This window comes from Engystomops pustulosus, chromosome 4 (genome assembly GCF_040894005.1).
Source record: "Engystomops pustulosus chromosome 4, aEngPut4.maternal, whole genome shotgun sequence".
NCBI lineage: Eukaryota > Metazoa > Chordata > Amphibia > Anura > Leptodactylidae > Engystomops > Engystomops pustulosus.
The window spans coordinates 190,495,261-190,514,087 of NC_092414.1; the positions used below are offsets into that span (position 1 = coordinate 190,495,261).

General features: G+C 38.5%; 2 protein-coding genes across 2 annotated transcripts; both read left to right on the top strand.

The window, feature by feature from the left end:
* The first annotated feature begins 5,723 nt into the window (after positions 1-5,723).
* Positions 5,724-9,267, top strand: LOC140127856 (interleukin-1 beta-like). Its single transcript, XM_072148997.1, has 7 exons — positions 5,724-5,817; positions 5,933-5,987; positions 6,536-6,584; positions 6,873-7,092; positions 7,546-7,725; positions 7,826-7,965; positions 8,533-9,267. Exons 2-7 carry the CDS (start codon positions 5,938-5,940, stop codon positions 8,743-8,745), a joined length of 852 nt encoding a protein of 283 aa, XP_072005098.1. The 5' UTR covers positions 5,724-5,817; positions 5,933-5,937; the 3' UTR covers positions 8,746-9,267.
* A 3,729-nt stretch (positions 9,268-12,996) lies between these two features.
* On the top strand, positions 12,997-18,584 carry LOC140127857 (interleukin-1 beta-like). Its single transcript, XM_072148998.1, has 7 exons — positions 12,997-13,072; positions 13,173-13,209; positions 13,957-14,005; positions 14,658-14,877; positions 16,011-16,190; positions 16,291-16,430; positions 17,860-18,584. Exons 2-7 carry the CDS (start codon positions 13,178-13,180, stop codon positions 18,070-18,072), a joined length of 834 nt encoding a protein of 277 aa, XP_072005099.1. The 5' UTR covers positions 12,997-13,072; positions 13,173-13,177; the 3' UTR covers positions 18,073-18,584.
* Positions 18,585-18,827: the final 243 nt, after the last annotated feature.

Sequence of the window (18,827 nt, forward strand, 5' to 3'; positions counted from 1 at the left end):
AGACTGGTTTCTTGAACATGACAATGAGGTCACTGGACTCAAATGGCCTCCACAGTCACCAGATCTCAATCCAATAGAGCATCTTTGGGATGTGGTGGAACGGGAGATTCGCATCATGGATGTGCAGCCGACAAATCTGCGGCAACTGTGTGATGCCATCATGTCAATATGGACCAAAATCTCTGAGGAGCTTCCAGCACCTTGTTGAATCTATGCCATGAAGAATTGAGGCAGTTCTGAAGGCAAAAGGGGGTCCAACCCGTTACTAGCATGGTGTACCTAATAAAGTGGCCGGTGAGTGTATATATATATACTGTGCGCAAGGCAAAATTGGTAGCTAAATTCCTCCTAAATTTTATGTTACTTCTCCTCCATGAAATGTTAACAATTAAAAAAATTATGCAATTGACAAAAATCACTGATTTTGCAAAATAAAGTGAGGATGATGTTGGTTTTGGTTGGGAAATTCGGGAGGAGCAGGTTGACCCCTTTTAGTACAATAATCTATATTCATTAAGTAAGGAAGACGCAGGAAGTATTGTATCACAATAGACTAAACAAACACCACAAAGAGGACAACACCTGGGTGCAGAGGAATGTATCCACACGCGGAATGTACAAGGGCGGAGAGAATCCGGGAAACACCCTGTAATACTCACAATAAATGCTTTTATTGCATCATAAATGTAATACGTTGGATACTCAATTATGGACGTTTCTTGTATGCTGGAAAAGGATATGAAACCGATTAATAACACACCTGCTGCCGGACACAGCTCCTGTTATCACAGTGTCTATGGGGGTCATTTATCATTATTTTTCTTCCTTTTTCTTCCTTCTTTTTTGAGACTTTTTTTTGGTGCATTGCAATTTTTTCGCCTTTTTTGGGGACATTTTTGAAATTTTCGTCAGTAAGACACATTTATCTTCTATTCCGGATGTGCTAATGTCACAAATGACATTTCTCATTTCAAATTGTCTAATATTTGCAAAATTTTTTGGCGCAAAAAACTCCAGATGAAACCATACTTAAGGAAACCTTAGAAAGTGGAAAGAAATGACTTGCGACATTTGTGCGACATTTTTTGGTGCAAGAACTCCAGACGAAACCATACTTAAGGAAAACTTAGAAAATGGAAAAATGTCACTTGTGACATTTGTGCGACATTTGTAACAAATGTCTCAAAAAGAGATCTAAAAAAATAATAATAATGTAAAACACAAGGAAAAAGTGAGATTGATAAATTACCAAAAAAGCAAACGGAAAAAGGACAGGCAAAAACTAGCAAAATCAAACAGAGATAAATGAGCTTCTGTGAGATGCTTTATACAGTAAAGGGCGGCACGGTGGCTGAGTGAGTAGCACTTCTGCCTTGCAGCGCTGGGGTCATGGGTTTGAATCCCACCCCGGTCAACATCTACAAAGAGTTTGTATGTTCTCTCTGTGTTTGCTTGGGTTTTCTCAGGATCCTCCAGTTTCCTCCCACACTCCAAAACATACTGGTAGGTTGTTTAGATTGTCCCGAAGGGACAGGGACCAGTTTGCCATGCTTTGTGCAGCGCTACGTAATCTGTGTGCACTATATAAATAAAGAATTATTATTATTAATGTGGTCCCCCAGAGTAAGGCTACATGCACACTGCTGTGTCCATAGCCCGGGCATGCACACAGTAGTGCGCTGGGATGAGCAGCAAGTGGAAAAGACGTCAATAAAAATACACAGATGACAGTATGGGGAGCCTGAGCTAACCCTAAACTGAGCATTGGACTGGAGCAGGAGGATCTGGAGGGCAAAAGTTTTTATATAATATTCTCAGAGGTCTAACAGAGGGAAACACTTTTGGGGCGACCTAGTTCTATTTCCTCGTAATTAAAGGGGTTTTCCAGGAAGTGGGTGGCAAAAAAAAATCTGCTCTGAATTCCGCATTGTTATGGTACTTCCTGTTTTCCACCCTACCAGAAGTTTGAACACAGAAACAGGGTAAGTAGGGTTTTTTTGGTGCTCCGTCCTGTGTCTCACAGGTTTTTCCAGAACTCCTGGAGACCCTTATATTGGAATTTAAGACCAAGAACTCCAACCCCTTGCAGCTCATCATTATTATTATTTCTGCTGCTGGGTGCTCTTCCCATAAGAGTCCCTAATAGAAAATACTGGGGCCTTGTGTTAGCCGTGATGAAAAAATGCTTGCATGAGGCCTAGTGTATGAGTGTATGAGGCCTAATCGGGAAAGTTGAAATAAAGGATACCTCAATTAGAAAATATGTGGGCCAATTGGAAAGTTTTCTCAGAGAATTTCTTAGAGAGTTGTAGATGGTATGACCAGTCTTCTCTATTACTGTACTGTTTTTGTGCTATTTTAGGTATATATTATTGGAAATTATATGTTCTACCCTCGTCTCACCTGTAGTTTAGCCCTTTCAATCCTGCTATCTCATTACCCGTTCTCTGGGTCATGCTAGTAATATCCTCAAAATTCTGTTTCAATCAGACGGATCCTTCTTGGGCTTTTACAAGATGAATATGTTGGATTAGCCTCTCAATACATAATACTTTCATCTTGCGGCTCTATGGTTTGAGTGTATGATTCAGATTTTTACAACTCTGAAAATAAAAACATTGGGGCAGATTTACTTACCCGGTCCATTCACGATCCAGCGGTGCGTTCTCTGCGGTGGATTCAGGTCCGGATGGAATTTATTAAGGCATGTGGCGCTGCTCCGCTGAAAAGCATCGAAACGCACTCAAGTTCACCGGCCTATTCTTAGTGAAGGTAAGTGCAAGCTCCGGAACACATTTTTTTTTTTTAAATGCGGCGGTTTTTCCAAATCCGTCGGGTTTTCGTTCGGCCACGCCCCCCCATTTCCGTCGCGTGCATGCCAGCGCCGATGCGCCACAATCTGATCACGTGCGCCAAAATCTCGGGGCAATTCAGTGTAAATCGGTGCAAATCGGAAATATTCGGGTAACACGTCGGGAAAACGTGAATCGCCCCTTAGTAAATGACCCCCATTGTATCTCATACAAACTGCATATAAATAAAATCAGAAGTGGAATACAGATTATTGCATCAATTTTTTATATTATTACATTAGATAAGAAAGGAGAAAGAGCAATGACCATAAAGGAGGAGAAGCAAAGCACATTGCAACGTTGCTATAAGCGGATCACAACTTTCTAACCTGCTTAGAGACCCAATTTAAAACTATTGGAGGAATACTAATAAACGACCATACTGTAAGTTAATAAAACCGCTATATGGAGATCAATACAGGGATCGTAGCAGTGGGTTACGCAGTATAAGGCGGATTAAACCATTAAAGCCTGTGACTTACCTTTTCTTTTCTCATTATAGTCATTCACTTTCTCAGTCTCCAACTTTCCATCTTGCCCAGACCACCATGATGACGTATGATTTGCCTCTGAAGAGTTTGACTTCTATCTTTGACTCCATGCTATGTCCTACATTAAATAGTACCATAACATATAGATAAAGCCCTGTATACAACTGTAGCACATACCTAGTAGAATTGTGCTGTACGTAGTCCTCTCTCTATATAAGACTGTGTCATATATAGGGCCCCCTAAAGGTTGTCTCCCCTCAAAGGCATTACATCTCCAGGACGAGCGCCTAGTGTAACATATGATTGTCATTTCATTTCTACTCTTCCCTTTCACAGATGACCTCAGTTGTACTAGAGTTCAACTCAGGAACTGAGAAAAGTCTCTGGGAAGTCCCAGTAAAAGTTTCATGTCAGATGCTGACAGTGTGCACTATACATGCCAAAATACAGACACTCAGTAAAACCCAGAACCTCTGAACTGTTGTGGCAAGATCTCTGGTAGATCCAAGCTAAAACCTCACACAAGACATTAGCAGTGGGATTAGTTAACCATACGTTACATGTTACACCAGGGCCGGCAATAGCACCGGGCATACCCGGGCGAGTGTCGGGGCCCAGAGCTGCTGGGAGGGCTCACACAGCCAAATCTGTCCTCAGCAGCCTGGCAGTGCCTGGTGAGGGGTAGGGGGGCTGTTGATAATATAAACCATGAAGGGGCTCTATATAATGTAACCATGTATATAATATAACCTACTAGGGGCTGCATATAAAATAACCATGATGGGTCTGATTGGTATGATAAACTAGAGAATATTTTAGGGAACAGGAGACTGTTTTGGTATTTGAATTTTTAATGCCGCCACGTGAGTTCACTGCAAAGAGGCCCAACGAGGCTCTGTCACCCAGGGGCCTACTGAAACCTGGAGCAAGCCCTGGGTTACACTTTTATGATAAAGAGATCATTTATAGAAATGTGGAAGAAAAACCAATAGAATATTTAAAAAAAAAATTTGCATCACATCTCAACACAAAAATAACAAACAGATATCAACCTTTGTTGAGAATATAGAACTTTCAGAATATCAAAAACAATTGGAAAGATCAAGGATTTATTATAAAGTTTTACCACTGAGGGGAATGGATATTTGCCGTTTCGGAAAAAACATAAAAAAACAGTCTACTTAAAAGGAAAGTTATACTAACATTATCGGCAATCGTGATTATGTATTATTTGCTGGTCTAGATGCTGCATCTGCCATGAGGCGAGATGAAAAACTCACTTCAGGCGGCAGATTGCGGAGCCCTAAGGGGGGCGGCACAATGACAGACTTCAACGTGCCAGACCCACCAGTAAAATCAATTACATCTGTGTCTTTAAGATTGATCGATAGGCAGGGTGGCGCAGACTATTAGTATTATTTTAATGGTGCCCACTAGATTAGGGTACAGAGGGGGGATGTATATCATTTTACTGGGGGGGGGGGGGTTCAGGAATTCTAGGATGATAATGCAATTGGGTGGTCTGTATATTATTGTAGCTGTATAGAGGGAATCAATATATGGGAACAGGATGGCAGGATGTATAGAATGATACTTGGAGTGTCCTGCTGTAATGGAGAGGTGGATAGGCTGCTTCTCTCCCTCTAACTGGCTCCCAATCCGTGTTGATTAGATTGTGAGCCCCATTGGGGACGGGAATGAATTTGGCAAGTTCTGTGCAGCGCTGTGTAGTCTGTGTGTGCTATATAAATAGAGGATTATATAGGTAAAATTGGTCATTAAATTCATTGGGACGAGTATAGCAGGAAATCTAGGCTGGGCTACTGGGGAAGGGGGACATTTTATTTTTCGCGACCCTATTTGGGCTGTTCCTGCAGATGAAAATTAAAACAATATCTGTCCAAATATAACCAAGAGATTAACTGGAAACCACAAATGTTACCCCCCTTACAACAAGTTTACGACTCCACCGCCGGATCCTTTCACAGTCAACTGGAGTCAGAAGTCTACTTTGCAGTCCGGGGCCGGTGAAGCCTTGGCATAGGATAGAAGTACAATATGATTATCCCAATGCCGAAAATCCTGGAAAAAAACCTGTGTAAGATTTCCTGCAGGATTTTCAAAAGAATTTCCAAATCCGACCTTTGTGAACTTCGCCTCCTTCCGCCTGTGCCAGCTTTATTGTGAAGGTTAAAAAAAACTAAAATCAAGGAAACCCCATTGCTGTAATAAAATACTTAGTACATTTCTAATTACCCTGACACTTTTTTTTTTTTTACTTACGTGGAAAGAAAAAAAAAATCAGATAAGACGTTGCCTGAAAGGAGGAAGCGTGAAAACTCCCGGAGTTGCATAAGATCCTGAGCAGAGTATAAAAGCAGCTGATGCTCCAGGCTACAGACAGAGGACAAGCTAATAGCAGCCACATAACATCCCCTACAGAACTTCTCTAGGATATTAACTTAAGATACAAGGTATTTTACTACTTTCTTTACAACCTTAATGCAATATATATATAAGATATATTTGTACTGATCATATAAATATTACATTGCCCTAATTTTTATATCATTTTTTTTATTTCTACAGACGTAATGGCAATGGCAGAAGTTCCAGAACTGAATGACTTTTCAATGGAATACAGGTAATACTTTACTATACTTAGGTTTTGGGGGGATTTTTGCCGCTTTTTTTTCATTAATAAGTTTTTATTCAAAGTTTTTAACATACGTACAGCTGGGGAGTAATACATTTACAAAATCTCCTCTCATTTATGCCTCGTGTGTAACTTACATCTATACTTAGGTGTATGCAGTGCATACACTGTATACAATGAAGTTATAGCACGCCCATGTGTTGTTCTAAAGAGCCTTGTTGTCTTACAAAATACACAGTACCATAAAAACTCAACATTTTCTAACTTAAAAAAAGCAAGAAACCTAATTTTTTTACATTTTCATTTATTTATTTTTTTACACCTTTAAATAATAACCCAAAAGTCATAATTTGTACAACATTTTGCAACAAACACATACAATTCATATGTATAATGTACACAGATCTATAATACAGAACACAAACCTCCAAACTTTAAGATGGATAACAGATTACATAGAGGACCGGAACAAGATTTTTTTTATGTAATAGGATTTTGTTGCCTTAATTTCTGAATATCTTTATTTTTTGTTGCAGTGAAGATGTTGAAGAGTTTTATATTGACGACCTCAGCTTCAAGCAGAAGGTAAAGAGCATTTTATTTTATAATTCAGTTATTTCTTATTGTACACAAAAGTACACAAGAAAAACCTATAACAATGGAACTAGTTTTTGATCCATATCCTCATTATGATATAGTGGAGTAAATATGTTATGAGATTGTGGTGTAGATTTTACAGAGACATCGACATTTACATAGTCATCACCAGATTTCCATAATCCAATAGTTATATATATTGTAGGATGTGATATGTTTGAGAATTTTAAGTAACAAACCAAAAACATGACAAAAATTGTAATTTTTGTTCCCCAGACTAACAAGGCTCACATACAATGGAAACTCCACAAGGATTGCTGGTCACCTTTCCATTCTGGAGTAAAATCGGAGATAAGAAAGCCTGGAAAACCGATGTCCTCCTTCAGGAAAGCCATAATGCTGGTTGTAGTTGTAGAAAAGCTGAAGGGAAAAACAAGAAGTGAGAAGCAGGACTTTTTCGGTGATGACGACCTGCTGAATCACATCCTTGTAGAGGGTAAGACCACTGATAATGGGTTATTTTATAATTGGGGCCCTTATACAGGAAAGACCCAAGATTTATCCTGTATTTAATATAACACAATAATATTTGCTCTATTTTTTTAAATTTAGTTTATTCTTAGGCAAAATTTGTAGAATATGAGCAAGCTATTACTATATATTTGAGTATACAACATCCCTTTACAATATGATGTACTATAGGAGGACTGGGAGAGATCCAGCACCACCATGTCGGGTTTCTTGTACTGCTTTATGAGACTTTTTTTTGTCTCAGTTGAGATTTTTTTGATCTTGGTTGAGACCAAAAAGTCCCAACTGAGACCAAAAAGTCTAAAAAAACCAAACAACATGGTGATAGGTCTCCTCCAATATACCCTTGACTATATTGACTATAATGTTGCCCATTTACCTATGAATTAACAACAATTTTTTTTTGTACTATTTACAGAAGACATTACCTGCGATGAAATCCAAACTTATGATGCCCGGATATCGAAATTCCAGTACAATAAGACAACAGTGCACATTATTCGGGATCACAGACAGAAATGTTTAGCTCTGCAGCAGTTTCAGGACAACGCTCGTCTCGTGTCCCTGTTTTTGCAAGGGCAGAATATCGAGAGAGAAGGTAAGATGCTTATACTTATAAATTCTATGTTATGATAATTTATTCACACTAGCCATAATACTATTTATCATAATTAATTAACACATTGTCTTTTTTGCAGCTAAAATCAATGTGAACAGCTACATCACGGCTCCCTTTGATGTCAACAAGCGTCCAGTCACGTTGGGTATTGCCGGTTCCAAATTCTACTTGTGCTGCTCCGCCGAGGAAGGGTCGCAAGATCCCGTTTTGTGTCTGAAGGTGAGTTCACAACTTATAACATGGACAGATATCCCATTCTGGTCAATAATATTCCAGAGCTAGACAATGAAGCTGGCCATACACATTAGAGATGTGTTGGCAAACCTTCAGTAGGACCAGACATCCATCTATTGCATATTGGGTTTGCAGAGAGTTTATCTGACAGACTTGGCGCTTTATTGAATTTCAACATGCCCAATCCTTTGTCTTCATAGATGCTAGAACACACGCATGCTCAGCCTAACTGAATATGCATGTACATAAAGAGTACAGAAGGAATAGCTCTTAACCAAAGAAGGGTCGGACTGACAATTGGAGGTTCATGGCCATTTTTGGTTGAAGCCGGAGTTCTGGCACCCTTATTATGATGGGTTGGGTTTGGTGTAGGACCACAGTGGCTCTAGTTTTGGTATAAAGCTATGTTAAACCTATCAAGCCTACACCTTGCACAACAATATAAGTAACAAGAACTAAGGAAGTTATGAGGTTTCCATAAATTATAATCTTGTAATTTAATTTTTTTCTTCAAATTTCAACTAAACTTCTTATTTTTTTTCTTTCATCTAGGAAGTGGACAATATTAAAGACATAAAGAACGATGACTTGTTACCCTTCATGTTCTTCAAGAAGCCCAGCAGCGGTGTATTTAACTCCTTTGAATCAGCCGCTTTCCCCAGCTATTGTATTAGCACATCTCAGCAGGAGAATCAGCAAGTGCAACTGAAGCCACAAGAAAGCCAAGTCTTCCTGCAAGATTTTATAGTCAATCCAAATTTTTAGTTTGTGATCCTGGCAGTTCTGTGTATGTACCATGTACATAGAGGAATATGGCATATCTGTTGCTTCCAGGCATATGATACCTACCAACATTTCTATACCAAGATGATAAGAAGAAGATGAAGTAGTGTGGCCCATTCAGAATAATGCATTTCAATGCAAACTTTGCACAAACTGTTTCAAATGGGCCTGGTATAAAGGATAATCCATGTAAAAATTATACACTATGTATGTACAATATCTAAGAAGTATCCCTGAAAATCTCAGAGATTCTCCATAGAAGTAGCAGAGTCTGTTGTATAAAAGCACTTTCATAAAGTTTACATTCTCAGTCAGAGAATAAAAAGTAACTCGGTGACGAGTCCTTATGTTATTTATAGCTATGAATTAATAATATATTATTTTATATTATGTATTATATGTGCATTGTCTACTGTCTCTAGCTTGTAAATTATAATTTTCTATGATAAAATGCAGTTTTTTATATTCAAGGATGCGTAAATAAAAAGATATTAATTTAAATTATGATAATTGTATGAGTTTGTGTACAAAAAAATAAAATTCTCAATATTATCCTAAAAAAATCAACCAAAGCACAATAATAAACCATCATAAAGACATCATATATAATGTAGCTGTCAAGACAGGGAAATCAGAGGGGGTGGAGTTCTTTAGAATGGCTTTCAATTCTGGCTCAGATGGTGGACCATCTATATGTTGTATGGTCTCTATAGGACAGTTAATAGAACTAAGGAAAGAAGGTAAACATGCACATCTGATCTACAGACCTGTCCCACCCAAAAAATGTCTCTTTCATAATTTATTTTACATAAATTAAAAGACACTATCCTAATTCTTGAAGAGTCTGCGAGCAAAACATTTCAGGGGACCTTATCATCTTCTCAAACCAACATGCAACAGGACAGTTCATCAACAGGACCCAGTTTCTTGGCCCAAAAGTGGCTGTGTTACAGCGCGGCCGCTCGCTTCTCTATAGAGAGGTGAGCAGCAGTAGGTAGAAGATTCGGGTTTATATAGAACAGTGATTGGGCACAGAACTGCTGCACTCCATAATATAATAACTCCATGTGAGAAACTGAAGGCTAGAAGAAATAAGACCGAGCTGCGTGGTGGCAAAGGAGGCAAGGTGGTGACTAGGGAGGCCTAGTGATTTCAGTTTCTACCATCCTGTCCTCTTGATAGTAAGTGACCCTGCTTATAGGCTCCCATGAGTTATTTTGTAGACCAAAGTCTTGCCACTACAATTGGTTTTGATAAATAACAGAATCCAAAATCCCTTCTACAAAATCCTCCTCCACTCTGTGGATTGTAATTGAGTAAGATAGAAGCAAGATATTCCCAGGGATTAATGGAATAAAGTAGTAAATAATTTATTTTAATTACGGAAAAAATGTGGTAGCCACTAGAACCACAATGGACAACAAAGGAAGGAGATAGATAGGGGCTGGAACCCGCCCTAACGCAGTGGGTGGGGTGGAGGCCAGCATGACTGAGCGAGGGGATTGGCCCCTTTGAATTATGAGGAGGAGAATAGTGGTTGAAGGGGGGGGGGGGGAGTATATAAGAGTGTAACGCAGGAAAAATAGGGCAGTCTAGTGAGACACGGAGCTGAGGTCCCGCCCACCCGCCCTGGGTTTACGGACGTTGGGGTAGGTTATAGCTGTTTAGTTGGGGTATTCGGAAAATATGAAAGGAGGGAGGGTCTAGGGCAGTGGTGGCGAACCTATGGCACAGGTGCCAGGGGTGGCACTCGGAGACCTTTCTGTGGGCACCCAGCACAGAATTTACCAGATAGGACACAAAGCTTCCTCCTGCAGTACAATACTGCCCAGGATGTGCTACGCTCAGCGCTATTTTAATGTGACACCTACTTGGCTGCCAGGACTACAGTAGGAGAGAGAAGGTGTGGATAGAGATGGATTGTCATTGGAGCTGCTACTTTGGGTCCCCTTATTCTTCCTCTTCAGGGGACCCTGGGGGGAAGCTACAATCCAAATTTCTCCTGCTTTCTATTGTATTGGTGTCCTCAGGACGCCAATATTATAGAAACTTGTGATACAGCAGAGATCAATAGCTTACTGCTTAAATTGTCATGTTGGCATTTTGCTACATAAAAGTGGGTTTTTGTTTGTAGTTTGGGCACTCAGTATCTGAAAGGTTCGCCATCACTGGTCTAGGGGTCACTTGTTGTCATATTTCTTTCATGCTGTCACGGTAGCCCGGGAGGTGGAGTCGGGAGGGAGTGACACACCTCAAAATTGTTGGATGGTTGTTTTTGGGTCAAGGCACACTGGTTTGGGGGCTCTTACAAGGGGGGGGGGGGGCTTGGGGAGCCCAGGAGACAACAGGAGCCACTTAAGGTGGCTGGCGGTGCCGCGGAGCCTGTGGTGTGGTGTTATAAAATATTATATTTGTATATTTGTAAAGTGCTACGGAATTTGATGGCGCTATATAAATAAAAATTATTATTATTATTATTATATTATTAGAGAGACCATCCTTCTTGGGGGACTTTTAGAAATCACTTGAAATTAAATATATATATGTGTGTTCTTTAATGTTGATCAGTGTTTTTTATCTCATTCTGTTCTTTAGAATATATACAATTTATGGAATGAACTTATACTACTGCTATTTTGCTCATGTTAGGATATAGATACAAAGGACTACACAATGTAGGAAATTGTGTGTTGTTCTCTAATTTTGATCTCCAGTGTTGATGTTTTTTTGGATAAAACATCCTGGATATAAACATCCAGAGCCTCTAGTTCCATCTTGGAGAGTGCATAGCTGTGTCTATAAGGTATGGTTGATCTGGAAACACGTCACATATGAGATTGGTGGTGCACAGGTAGGATACTACTCCATAACATATGTGGAAAGATAGCATATTGTGATATAGTGATAACAATTGAACAGACATAATGGGGATTATTTACTAAGGGTCGCGCTGCGCACTTTTGTCAGACTGTGCACCATTTTCGGCGACTGCACGGTTTGGACAGGTATTTAACAGGTGTCTGCGCTGAGATTGTGTTGCACGCGACCCTTTTTGTGGCGTAGCTGCACTGGTCTCCATGATTGTGATATAATACTATAAGAGGAAATAACTTTAGTTTTTTTCTTTACAATGTACTTAGAACTGGATTGTTAAATATATTAACATGTACTTGTTTATGTATTTTTACTAAAACCTCAATAAAAAAATTAATAATTAAGGGGCGTGCCGTCGGATGGTCCGACGGATTCGGACTGAGCGTGGGATTTAACTTTCAAAATGTGCCGCAAGCCCAAGCACTCACATACACCGGGAAGAAGAAGGTGAACTCTGCTGGACCTGAGCGGGGAAGCGACACATGCAGGATATCGGGTGCACCATCTTAGTGAATCGCCGGACAATGCACTTTAGGTGAACTCCGGTGACCCTGGAAGTAAATGAGCCCCATTGTGATGCTTTGGTCAGATAGACCTTCTTCAGACACAGAATTGTACATGAAAGAATATAAAAAAGTAAGGAGGCTCTTAAGGGGGCAGGAGGCGGACACTGCAACTGAAGGAAGGCGCTATCCTCCAGCAACATTGTCTGAAGAAGGTCTATCTGACCGGTACATGACAGTATTTCTGTGGATTGCTATCACTATATCACAATAAAATAATTATATTTTCAAATTCAAGAGTGTTAGGTAAGGTAAAAAATTCATAAGGAGCGATGAGAAGGGACCAAGTTGGCATCTTTTTTGTAAATTCTTTAGGATTCAGGTAGTTCCACAGATTTGGTGATTGACTCTTCACCAGTCCCCACACGAAAGGAAATAGAATTTTTCAGCCGATATCTTTGCTGACCCCATTTTGCAGTTAGAGTTAACTTTCTTGGATGATGATTTTGTGTGGAGACTAACTTAAAGTTTTGTGTATAACATGATCCGGCAATAGATGAGAATGTAATGTCCTTTGCATAACAAATCATCCAATTCTGCATCAATTTTGCTAAAGAATTTCTCTCAGCGAATCGGACCTTTGTGACCGTCGCCTATTTCTGCGTTACTGTAAAGAACATAACCCTAAAATCTAGGGGAACCCACTGGTGTAATACAATATTTTGTAAACCTTTAATAATCCTTTCACACATTCATGTAAAAAATGATCAGTCAATATACGTCGACTTAAGGGAGGAAATGTGAAAACTCCCGGAGTTGCATAAGATCCTGAGCAGAGAATATAAGCAGCTGATGCCCCAGGCTACAGACAGAGGACAACATAACATCCCCTACACCCGGGAGCAGAACTTCTCTAGGACTTAAGACTGAAGGTGTTTCACAACTTTCTATTGAATATATTTGACATTTATTTGTACTGATTATATAAATATTACATTGCCATAATTTGTATGTGCTATTGTATTCCGACAGACGTAATGGCAATGGCAGACTTTTCAATAGAATACAGGTAATAATTTACTATACTAAAATCCATGCGCTTTATTATAATGATGTTGTATCAAATCCTTAGGTTGTTGTACAAATCATTTATATTTCAAATTTATGCTCCAAAAGAAGTAAAAAAATGACCATAATATATACAACAGCACAATTTTCTAATAAAAAAGCAAAGACATATAATTACTTTTTTTTTGTTTTAATTAACTTTTGAAACATTTGCATTTTTTACATTTCAATAATAATCAATACATCAAAATTTGTATAGTATGTTGAATAAAAACACATAACACACGTATAATATACTTACAGTACATCTATAATACAGAACATAAACCTCCAAACTGAAAAAGATGTGTAACAGATTACAGGCGGTCCCCGGGTTAGGTACAAGGTAGGTTCTGTAGGTTTGTTCGTAAGTTGAATTTGTATGTAAGTCAGAACTGTATATTTTATAATTGTAAACCCAGCCAATTTTTTTTGTCTCTGTTACAATTGGATTTTAAAAACGTTGGATTGTCATAAGAACCAGGATAAACAATAGAGTTTAATTTCAGTGAAAACTGTTATAGCTGTTTATTGTAGCCTAAGGCTAAAGTACAGTAAATTACCAACATCCAGAGGTCCGTTTGTAACTAGGGGTCGTCTGTAAGTCAGGTGTCCTTAAGTAAGGGACAGCCTGTATATAGACAAGAATTTTTAGCTAATCAGATTTTATTGCCTTATATTCTGAATATATCTCTCCTTTTTGTTGCAGTGAAGATGTTGGAGAGTTTTACATTGATGACCTCAGCTTCAAAAAGAAGGTAAAGAGCATTTTATTTTATATTTCAGTTAAGTTATTGCAAAGTACATTAAACAGTACATTAAAAAGTACAGATAAAGGAAAAAAAACATTAAAAAGTACAGATAAAGAAAAGAAATTATAATGAATCCCTTCCAACCAATTTTATTTTTTTTTAGTTTTGCATTTCCATTTTTTGCTCCTCTCCTTTGAAAATCCATAACTTTTTTATATCTTAGTGTACAGAGCTTTATGAGGGCTTGTTTTCCACATAACCAATTGCAATTCCTAGAGTCATTATTGGAGATTCCATGCCACATACTGAGAAGTGGGTGAAATGCGGTGAAATTGAAAAAGCACATTTTTTGTGGATTCTGTTTCAATGGCTTTCACTGTGCGCTCCTAATGACACCCCTCCTTTATTCTCTGGGCCGGTACATTTAGAGGGATACCAAATTTATATAGGTTTTATTAGGTTTTTCAAAGGGAACCTGTCATCAGGAACCCTTTTTCTGGCTCCCCCATGTCCCCATAGATAATAGTGTGCACATTGCCAAAGAGTTTTTATTATAAAACTGGCTTTACCTTTTCTCTCCAATGTGTTAGATACCTTGTAGACAACAGATGTTTAAGAATATTAAAAAACATGACAAAATTGCAATTTTTTCCCATAGACCCAGAAGACACACATACAATTAAAACTCCACAAGGATTGCTGGTCACCTTTCCATTCTGGAGTAAAATCGGAGATAAGAAAGCCTGGAAAACCGATGTCCTCCCTCAGGAAAGCCATAATGCTGGTTGTAGTTGTGGAAAAGCTGAAGGGAAAAACAAGAAGCGAGAAGCAGGACTTTTTCGGTGATGACGACCTGCTGAATCACATCCTTGTAGAGGGTAAGACCACTGATAATGGGTTATTATATAACGGGGGGCCTTATACAGGAAAGACCCAAGATTTATCCAGTATACAAAAATAATATTTTTATCTAATTTTCAAAATATCTGATTATTCTTATATTTAACCCCTTAAAAACTTGGCCCTTTTTTGTTTTTGTGTTTCCATTTTTCACTCCCCAAATTCAAAAACTCTTTTTTTTTTTTCCTTGTACAGAGGTGTATGAGGGCTTGTTTTCTGCTTAACAAATTGTACTTCATATTGACTATATTTAACACTTCATGCCATGTACTGGGAAGTGAAAAAATGCAGTGAAATAGGTGAATCAAAGCATTTGCGCCATTTCCTTGTGGACTCGGTTCTTTCACTCTGCGCTCCAAATGACACATCTTCTTAATTATTTGGGTTGGTACAATCACGGGAATACCAAATTCATGTTTTTATAGTTTTTTAATACTTTAGAAAATGAAAACATCTTCTGCTAATTCAATGTACAGAGCTGTGTGAGGTGTCATTTTTCAGGGACGCGCTGAAGTTTTCTTTTGTTACCTTTTTAGGAACTGTATGACCTTTTGATCACTTTTTATAAAACATTTTTCTATGTTGCAAAATGGCAAAAAAGGGGAGTTTCATACATTTGGGTACTATGTTCTCTTACAGGGTTCAGTGACGGGAATAACCGTAATTGTATTTTGATAGATTGTGATTTTTGGGACGCAGCGATACCTAACATATTTAAGAATTTTATTTGTATATTAATTTTTATATGGGTTTTCTAATCAATATTACCATATAGTGCCATACTGCAGTATGGGCGTTTCTGTGGATTTTGCAGATGATCTGTTACAATGTGCCACAGGCACATTGCAACAGATCTTAGGAAATGAAGCAGCCTTGTGTCTTATAAAGACATGAGGCTGTTATGGCAATGGGATGGATTATCAAAGCTAATATGGTTGGCAAATAATTACTATGTAATTGAATACACAACATTCCATTACCATATTATGTCATAGTCAGTAATAATTATCAGATAGGCTACGTGAACATACCCTTGTGTCGTCGATATATCAACCACAGTGTAATCGATATTTACACATTAATTAACTTCAAACTTTTTGACTATTTACAGAAGACATTACCTGCAACGAAATAGGAACTTATGATGCCTCTAAATCTCAATATCGGTACAACAAAACAACAGTGCACGTTATTCGGGATCACAGACAAAAGTGCTTAGCTCTACAGCAGTTTCAGGAAAATGCTTGTCTCGTGGCCCTGTTTTTGCAAGGGCAGAATATCGAGAGTGAAGGTAAGATGTCACTTACTAATTCTAGATTAACCCCTCTTATGAACCTCTTTGCTATTATAACATTAAGTGATAAATCCTTAAAACAATGTTTTTTATGCAGCTAAAATCAATGTGGACAGCTATGTTGCGCAACCATTCAACATCAACAAGCGTCCAGTCACGTTGGGTATTGCTGGTTCCAAATTCTATTTGTTCTGCGCTGTCAAGCAGGGGACAGAAGATCCCGATTTGTCTCTGAAGGTGAGGACTCATGAGTGGTTGTAGTAGAGATTGTTACCACAGCACAGAATTAATTAGAATATATAAGACACAAAATAAGGACTCTGCAGCGCATCAGCAAAAAATGCAGGTGTGCGATGTCCTTGTTCACTCCGTATTGTATCCGCATCCGTTTTTTTTTCATGTCTGAATACAATAATTTTTTTCACATTTGCAAAAAAAACAGATGGGTTTCTGATCTACTTTTTGCCCTGCCCAATTGGTTGCCTAGCTACATTTGAGAAAAAACAGACTGCATATGGGTGTTATCCATGTGCTGTCCATTTTTTTGGCTGATCCATTGACTTCTGTAAAGGACCGTGGTCTTGCATGTGAGAAAAAAAGAGTGCATGCTGCAATTTTTTTCTCCCCATCTGAACATCTGTGAAAAGAAAAATGACATGTGAACAGACACATAAGAATCAATGGGTCTTTATGCCATCCACAAAAAAAACGGATTTCATATAGACATTATAAACACCCGTCTGAATGAGCCCTAAATTGTATATTTTATATTAAGAATTCCAGGACAACCTTTACAATACATATATTACACTGTCATAAAAAACTAAAGCTCTCCTTGCAAAATAATGGTTGACTGTTATTGATCGCATGTGGTTCATTGGAACTGCATACGCAATCGGGCTGAGCCCCCAGACATTTGCATTGCGTTTCTAAGTGTAATGTAAACCCCCCATGTGACCATACCTGAAACATTCAGATTTTTTTTCTTGTGATACTTCTTAAGATAGCGTATCACACTCAAAATTCTGTTCTGTGCAACCCTATAGTAGACAGATTCATGAAGAGTGATTTTTCAAAAACATTTCATTGGCCACATTTATCAACCCCTATAAGCCACAATATTAAATCAGTTTTACCTGTCAAAGATGGCTAACAAACACGTACAGCTCGAGTAAGATTCTTGCTCCAATGTTCTACATGTTGTGGGGTCACAAATCTATACAAAAACAAACAAAAGTACCGATATTTTTGAGCTGGACGATTAGGCAAGATATTGGCTGAGACCTTGGCAGGACCATCTAGTATATCATGGGGTGTGTGTTATTGCCTGAAAGATTTTAGGTGAGGGAAGGATTGTAGATGAATTTTAACATGTCAGATCCTTGGCTCATGTGGATACACCAACTGCTCAACAAAACTGAACATATATGTGTATAGAGGGTTAAGGAGGAATACAGGAACTGTCAACCAAATGAGGTTCTGGCCATGTGCTGGGGGTCTCCTTCCATGATTATTATGATTGTTTTGGTGTTGGTTAGGTCTACAGTGGTCCTAGTTTTGATACAAAGAAATATTGCCCCTGTTTAGCTGTCATTAAAAACTTCATGGTTCATCTGAACGTTTCCTTGAATTTCAACTAGACTTTTAACTTTCCTCTTTCATCTAGGAAGTGGACAATATAAAAGATATAAAGGACGATGACTTGTTACCCTTCATGTTCTTCAAGAAGCCCAGTAATGGTGTATTTAACTCCTTTGAATCGATGGCCTTCCCCGGCTATTGTATAAGCACATCTCAGCAGGAGAGTAATCCAGTCCAGCTCAAGCCAGAAGAAAGCCAAGTCTTCCTGCAAGATTTTATAGTGAATCCAAATTTTTAGTTTGTGATCCAGTCAATTCTGTGTATGTGCCATGTATAAAGCAGAATCTGTCTGTCCCCATAATGGGCACCGCTAACAACCGCCTTATCAACTTCAGTTACAAATGTTGGTCGGTGCCGACTTGTCAGATTAATGCATTTCAGTGCAAATTTTGAACCCGACATGGAGGCCCAGTACAAAGGATGACCCATGTAACATAGCTCTGCCGGCACATATAAAACAGGTGTCCTACTGGAGCTCTGCTTAGAAGTGACCAAATCTGTTGTATAAAAACAACTTTCAGTTTACATTTTCAGTCAGAGAAGTAAAAAGTAACTCACTGAGTCCTCTCTATGTTATTTATAGCTTTGTGTTAATAATATGTGGTTTTATATTATGTATTATATTATATTATGTATAAGTTGGGCTTGGTTTATAGACTATGTATTGTCAATTATATTTTTCTTGGTAAAACACCCTTGTTATTATATATTAGGGTGTATAAATGAAAAAAATAAAAAAAATAATTAAAAGTATTTTAGAGTAGTTTTAGTTTGTTTTTTTTATGCATTTAAACATTTGTATTTTCTTATATCCAAACACAAAGGATGAACAAAATCCACAAATGTACAATAATAAATTCACATATTGGGGCACATTTACTTACCCGCCCCTTGCGCGATCCCCGCTGTGCATTGCCCGGCGATCATGGACTCCAAAGTGATTCACTAAGATCGTGCGCCCGGTATCCTGCATGTGTCGCTTCCCCCGCTCAG